At 38.1% G+C, this 7,645-nt stretch overlaps 2 protein-coding genes across 5 annotated transcripts in view; one reads left to right on the forward strand and one right to left on the reverse strand.

The window, feature by feature from the left end:
• tmem19 (transmembrane protein 19) overlaps positions 1–7,645 on the reverse strand; it is a 1,055,620-nt gene that overhangs the window by 835,552 nt on the left and 212,423 nt on the right. The window lies entirely within an intron of this gene.
• The window catches only part of si:cabz01066312.1, a 109,610-nt gene that overhangs the window by 58,865 nt on the left and 43,100 nt on the right, over positions 1–7,645 (forward strand). For 2 of the 4 annotated variants that reach the window (XM_073948065.1, XM_073948066.1), the window contains exons 9-12: positions 373–562; positions 2,873–2,936; positions 3,021–3,215; positions 3,773–3,820. In XM_073948065.1, coding sequence (XP_073804166.1) covers positions 373–562; positions 2,873–2,936; positions 3,021–3,215; positions 3,773–3,820 — 497 coding nt within the window. The remainder of the gene's footprint in view (positions 1–372; positions 563–2,872; positions 2,937–3,020; positions 3,216–3,772; positions 3,821–7,645) is intronic. The other 2 variants (XM_073948067.1, XM_073948068.1) reach the window with 1 other exon arrangement.

Genomic DNA, 7,645 nt, shown 5'->3' on the forward strand with positions numbered 1-7,645 from the left:
CAATGCCTTAGCGACTGCCTAGCAATGCCCTAGCAACCAATCAAAGAGATATGGGCGTATTATTCCTGTTGCCACCCACAGGTTTCCGAAGAGGGCAAATAAAGCTGCAAGTGGGCGTGGCCAACTGTCTCCATTTTGTTTGCGTATCATTGCACCTGCCGGGAGTTAGCAAATATGGGCAAAGAGGCGGAGCTACGGATGCCTGCTAGTATTTTGCTTAGACAGGCTTTTCTTTAGGAGAAACGCTTAGTACTCCATCACCTGCCACTTGTTTGTGTTCTGACCACGTGGTTGTAGACTACCAATATATGACTCATATGATGGCGCAAGTATTGGAATACAGTATGTTAATGGGTGGCTGTTGTTGAGCAGGGCAAGCGTCTGGTTGGTGAGGACGGTCTGGAGAGCATCAATGATATGGTTCATGAAAACAGCATGCTGCAGACCGAGAACAACAACCTGCGCATTCGGGTCAAGGCCATGCAGGAGACCATCGACGCCCAGAGAGCCAGACTCACACAGCTACTCACCGACCAGGCAAACCAGACCCTCGCCAGAGCAGGTACACACACAATCACATTTACACATATTCACTTAGTAGCTGCGTTCATCCACGTACACACGAGAATAAAGAAGCACTTCATATCAGCGGGAAACCAGCAATAAGTAGCCGCCGTGACAGTCTTGGTTAGTGTACATACCTGTCAACATTGGGATGTGAAAGTAACGGATAAGCCCACCATATTAAGGGATTTCCCACTTACAAAAAAAATACTAAATATGATCATTTGGAGCCGTTTCATTGTAAATAAACAGTTAAATGGTCGGTAATATGTTTTCAAATTACTATTAACTAAAGAAAAATAAATATATAGCCTACATTAGCAGCAAATACGTTAGCAAACAGTTCAACTTATTAAAATTCATAGCTATTATAATGAAACAGAATCAAGCTATCAAATCTCATTAGCCGTTTCTCCACTGTTTAACTCGCACATTCTGATTAAAGAGCAACGAATGAATCTCTGAGTTAATACGATTTTTTATTACATTAAATAAGAGGTGTCACTTTAAAAATGCACACATCTAACGTTATAATGAAAGCATTCGACTGCTCTCCGAACTTTTTATGCTCATTTACAACGAAATTAGTTGTGTTTAGAAAAAAAAGCCCACCAAGATTGACACCCTTATATGTTATTATTATTAATTATTGAAATCGATCGAAATTTATGTTCAATTTCGATTATCGAATCAAAAAATAGAATGGTCGATGCTGCCACGCCCCCATGTCACGTCAGCTTGGCTTGCCAAGCGGGAAAATAACAGGCTTGTTGAAGTGCTTGTTAAACTGCAGAAGCAGGAGACCCGTGGACAGAGCTTAAACCCTCTCCTCTTTCAATGAAGTCACCGGTGTGGAAGCATTTTGGATTTCCAGTGAGTTATGTTGACAACGTTCGTGTTGTTGACAAAAAAAGCCTACAGTTTTGCAAGCTCTGCTATGTATGTATTACGTACGGTTCGTCCGATAGACAACACCGGCATCGCGATCCTCCGCCCGCCCCCGTTGCAAATCCGCTGGCGAAAAGTTCACACTCAGGCCCTGTTTACACTGTCTTTGTTTTTAAATGGCATTTTAGAACGACAACGATTTGACATCCACAGTGGCGTGTAGCATTTCTGAGCAGCCCTCCTTCCTCTCTACCTCTGAAACATCACGTGACCACACAGACACAGACGCACACAGCCATGCGCTCGAGACGTTTGTCACTTTTTGCTTTGTTTTTTTATTTACTTGGTTTGTATTGTTTTTGTGTTTTTACAGCTTTTCTGTAGTTTTGTTTTGCTTTTTGTAGTTTTTAGTTTGGTTTAGTTCAGTTTTTATTTGTTTTGTTATTTGTTTATTTGTTTGCTTTTTGTGTTTGCATGTTTTTTTGCTTTATTTCTTTGATTTTGTCATGTGTTTTGTTGTTTTTAGTTTTGCTTTGTTTTGTTTTTATTTCTTATTTCTTGTTTAGTTTAATTTTTTGTTTGTTTTGTTTTGCTCTATTTTGCTTTGTGTTTCTCAGATTATTTTGTTTTTCATTCGTTTTAAGTTTTGGTTTTCTATTGTTTTGTCATTTATTTTTTATTTTATTTTTATTTTCTGTTTGCTTTTTTTGCTTTATTTCTTTCTTTCGTTTTGTTTAGTTTTTTGTTTGCTTTGTTTTGTTCTGTTTATTAAGACTGTTTTGTTTTTATTTATGTATTGTTATTTATTTATTTGCTCTTTGATTTGTGTTTATGTTTGGTTTTTATTTCTTGTTTTGTTTAGTTTAGTTTTTTAATTGTTTTGTTTTGCTTTGTTTTGTTGTGTGTTTTAGATTGTTTCGTTTTTTATTTGTTTTGAGTTTTATTTTTTATTTGCTTTTATTTATTTATTTATTATTTGCTTTTTGTGTTTGTTTGTTTTTTGCATTATTTCTTTGGTTTTCTTTCGTGTTTTGTTGTTTTTAGTTGTGTTTTGCTATGGTGTGTTTTGTTTTTATTTCTTTTGTTTAGATTTTATTAGATTGTTTTGTTTTTCATTTGTTTTGTTGTTAATTTTTAAGTTATTTATTTTTTAAGTTAGTTATTTTTATTTTGTGTTTGTTTGTTTTTTGCTTTTATTTCTTTGCTTTTGTTTTGTGTTTTGTTGTTTTTAGTTTAGTTTTGCTTTGCTTTTCCCCTTTGCTTTGTTTTTAGTTAGCCTCATTTTGCTTTTTTTAATATACATTTCAAACATGTTACCATCAGTTTTAAAGCTTCAGAAAATAAAAGTTCATACAGTTTTTCCTCTAATATAAAATCAACATAAATGTTCATAACATTACTTCAACCATTTTCCCCCCAGGTGAAGGTAATGAAGAGATCGGAAACATGATCCAGAATTATATTAAAGAGATCGAGGAGCTCAGGTAATGCACAAGGCACTCATAATATCTCCTAATGTGTACCGAAACTCCTCTGCACATGTAATATCGTGTGCTTTTGCTCTTCAGGGCAAAGCTACTGGAAAGCGAGGCCGTGAATGAAAACCTGCGCAAGAACTTGTCCCGCGTCTCCACACGCTCCTCGTTTTACCCGACCTCCGTCACCTCCGGCCTTCCTCCCGAAAAAGACACCTCAGACATCATTGAGATGGCCAAGAAAGACCTGGAGAAACTGAAGAAAAAGGAGAGGAAGAAAAAGAAAAGGTAAGCCGCTGACATCCGCTCCAGTAACTCCCCTTATTTTCTCCCTGCACAAATGAGGGTGTGTGAGGGATTGTTTTGGTTTCTTCAGTTCCTCAAACATGCGGTGTACAGTTTCCACACTTCCTCGCAGTCGTCATTCATAGGAAACATTTGAGAAATGCGCTAAAACAAACACATTCATGTGTGGCTGTCCATCTCTGCCGCTATTTCTGCTCCTCTGACCTTTCACCTTCAGGCCTTTGTCAGCAGTTTTTGGTTTTGCCAGAGACTCTGAGCTTAAAATAGATTGGTTGAGTATTACGAGAAGAATATAATAGTAGTATAACTGATAATATATAGTTCTCTGATTGGTTGATTTCACTTTAGAATTCTGGGTAATGTAGTGTTTCACCCATAATTCTCTGTTTAATCATACAAAATGAGTTGAAATCACTTCATAAAATGTACCAGTGAGATGTTTAAATTAGATTGTATATATATATGAAGATTTAGAAGTAATACTATACCTCACATGTTCTTCTCTGCCATCACCTCTTACTCTCACCTCACTCTTGAAGACTCCAGCAGATGGATGAAGGTGCTCATGAAGATCTTGAGAACGTCAGGTTGGAGACTGTCATTACACGCTGTCGCTCCTCTAACCGTAGTCGCAGCACCATGGAAAAGTTGACTCTTCCTCTTCTTTTCTCTGATGTGGCAGCAGTTGCTCAAGGGTGTATAGTTTGTGAATATGTTTCAGAACCTAGTGAGCTGCTTAGCTGTTCGACTTACAAGGCAACACCTTATTTGAAAATGGCATCTCCAGCAGCAACTCCATCATGTAAAGCACATGTTTTAGTTTTATGTTAGCATGTTGCTAAGATAATGGGCTAGTACCTTAAAATGCAACAATAGACAATATATAACTTAGTTTATAAATATTTATGTATACACACACGCACACACACACACACACACATATATATATATATATATATATATATATATATATATATATATATATATATATATATATATATAAACACATGGCTAAGTTAACATTATGCTAAACAAAATTGCTATTGAGGGTGACACGGTGGCTCAGTTGTCAGCACTGTTGCTTCACAGCAAGAAGGTCGCTGGTTCGAGCCTCAGCTGGGTCATTTGTCATTTCTGTATGGAGTTTGCATGTTCTCCCCGTGTTGGCATGGGTCTGGGTGCTCCGGTTGCCCCCACAGTCTAAACACATGCTGGGAAGTGAATAACTAAATTGGCCATAGTGTATGTGTGTGAATAAGTGTGTATGGGTGTTTCCCAGTACTGGAGTAGTTGGCAGTTCATTCCGCTGTGGCCTATGACTGAGCCGAAAAGAAAATGAATGAATAAATGAAATTTCCTACTGGAAAAACAGTTAACTGGTTTTAGCTGGTCATCCAGTCTGGTTTTAGAGCAGTTTTGGCCATCTTAGCTGGTCAGGTGACCCAAAACAAAACCAAACAAAACTAGCTTGACCAGCCTAGCCAAAACCAGCTGGGCTGTCCATCTTAAACCAGGCTGATCAAGCTGATTTTAGCTGGTCATCTCCCAGCTAAGACCTGGCTGGAAATGGCCAAAACCCCTCTAAAACCAGACTGCTCGACCAGGCAAGTCCAGGCAACCAGCCTAGAGTGGTTTAAGCAGTTTTTTTCAGTAGGGTTGCTATTGAATAAAATTAGCAGATGGCTAAGCTAACATTATTATACTAAAAACATAACAGTCAAAATACAGCTTACATTCAATTGATGAGAATATATATATATATATATATATATATATTTTTTTTTAATATATTTATTTGCTATCTACTAAATGGTTGCATAATAGAAACACAACATATGAAACAATGGAGAATACTCAGCCTTGCTAACTGGCTGCATAGTGGAAAATACAGACTTCGATTACTGGATCCTTAGGCAGGTTCTGCAGGGTGAAATAGGTGATTTGTATCATAAGCAGTAACGCCGATTAGCTCCTAAATAGAGCAAAAAGTAGAATTTGATATTAGCATGTTGCTAAACAAACAAAAACAAACTAACAATGGAGAATTCATCACTTGCAGTTAACAGGGGAAATAGTCTATTTGCTTCAGATCCTGAACAAAAGCAGCGACTGCAAACTTACTTGTTTAAGTTAAGCATATACTGTTGTAGATGTTGGCATTACTGTTGCTAACAGTGTGAAAAAGTCCCTGCTGAAAAATACAGCTTAAACCAGCCTAGGCTGGTTGGCTGGTTTTAGCTGGTCGACCAGGCTGGTTTTAGAGGGGTTTTGACCATTTCCAGCCTGGTCTTAGCTGGTCAGGCTGGAAAATGACCAGCTAAAACCAGCTTGACCAGCCTGGTTTTAGCTGGACATAGCTGGTTTTAGCTGGGCTCCCAGCCTGGCTAGGTTGGTTAAGCTGGCGTTAGCTGGTCATCTCCCAGCCTGACCAGCTAAGACCAGGCTGGAAATGGCTGGAAACCAGCCTGGAAATGGCCAAAACCCCTCTAAAACCAGCCTGGTCGACCAGCTAAAACCAGCCAACTAGCCTAGGCTGGTTTAAGCTGTTTTTTTTCAGTAGGAGTAACAATAGAGAATACAAACCCTGCTAATAATTGGGTGAAATAGTCCACATTGCTAATTGCTAAATGGCTGCAAAGTAAAGCACATAATAGAGTTTGATATTAGCATATTGCTAAGCTAACAACGTGTTACTTAAAAACCCATCAATGGAGAACACATTACTCACAATTAATGGGTGAAAGAATCAATTTGTGAAAGAAGAATCAAAACCATAAACAAAAGCAGTAACTCCTTTAACTGAAGCACATACAGTAGAGATTAGCAATAGCATGTTGCTAACTCTGTGTTACTTAACACTAACTCAAAATATGTAACAATGGTGAATGTATAATCAATAAATAGTCCATTTGTAATCACAATTATTTATTTAAAAAAAAAGACCAGCTAAAACCACCTTGACTAGCCTGGTTTAAGCTGGATATAGCTGGTTTTGGCTGGACTCCCAGCATGGCTAGGCTGGTCAAGCTGGTTTAAGCTGGTCATCTCTCAGCCTGACAAGCTAAGATTAGACTGGAAATGTCCAAAACCCCTCTAAAACCAGACTCGTTAACCAACTAACTAGCTTAAGCTGGTTTACGCTGTTTTTTTCAGTAGTGTTGTAGGCTAATTGATGTTATAGTAACTATTTTATTTTAATGTTAGCATGTTGCTAAGATAATGGGTTAGTACGGGAAAAATGCAAGAATAGACAATATATAACTTGCAGATTTCATTGAAAGGGTGAACATTGCTAAATGGCTGCAACCCTGAATAGTTCTCAAGTAAAGCATATAGTATAGTTTGATATTAGCATACTGCTAAGCTAACTATGTGTTACTTAAAAACCCAACAATGGAGAACACATAACTAGCTGGTTTTAGCTGGGCTCCCAGCCTGGCTAGATTGGTTAAGCTGGCTTTAGCTGGTCATCTCCCAGCCTGACCAGCTAAGGCCAGGCTGGAAATGGCTAAATCCCCTCTAAAACCACCACCAAACTAGGCTGGTTTAATCTGTTTTTTTTCAGTAGGGTTAACAATGGAGAATAAAAACCCTGCTAATAATTGGGTGAAATAGTCCACATTGCTAATTGCTAAATGGCTGCAAAGTAAAGCGCATAATAGAGTTTGATATTAGCATATTGCTAAGCTAACAACGTGTTACTTAAAAACACATCAATGGAGAACACGTAACTCGCAATTAATGGGTGAAAGAATCAATTTGCGACAGAATTAAACAATCGCAAACCTAAACAAAAGCAGTAACCCTGTAACTGAAGCACATACAGTTGTAGAGATTAGCAATAGCATGTTGCTAACTCTGAATGTCTTAAAACTAACACAAAATGTTACGATGGCGAATATATCATCAATAATTAAGTGAAATAGTTTCAATCACAATACAGCACTTGATGTTATAGTTGTGATTTCATTTTAATGTTAGCATGTTGCTGTGCTAATGATTCGATGCGCAACGACACAGCTCAAAAATGCTGGAGATGTCTGAAAGATTGCAATGAGCTTGTTGGGATCTGGGAGGTAATGCTGAGGTAAATTTGGGTCAGAAGGTACACGAGTAGGTCAGTGTTGCCTGTAAGTGTCCTCTAGCTAGGTACTGCAGCTCACTAGGATCAGGAAGAAATCTTTATGGGATGTTCACACCGGACGCACCTTGCCTGAGTAAATTACGACTTTTGCGCGTAATTACATGCTTAAACCAGCCTGATCTCACAAGAAAATGTATTTTACGTTTTGCCAACGTAAAATACGAATTCGTACGAGTTCAGTCATACAAAATTGTACGATTTTAAAAAGGAGGCGTGGCACCTAACCCCACCCCTAAACCCAACCGTCATTGGGGGATGAGCAAATCGT

Source organism: Danio rerio, chromosome 4, assembly GCF_049306965.1.
Source record: "Danio rerio strain Tuebingen ecotype United States chromosome 4, GRCz12tu, whole genome shotgun sequence".
In the NCBI taxonomy this organism is placed as follows: domain Eukaryota; kingdom Metazoa; phylum Chordata; class Actinopteri; order Cypriniformes; family Danionidae; genus Danio; species Danio rerio.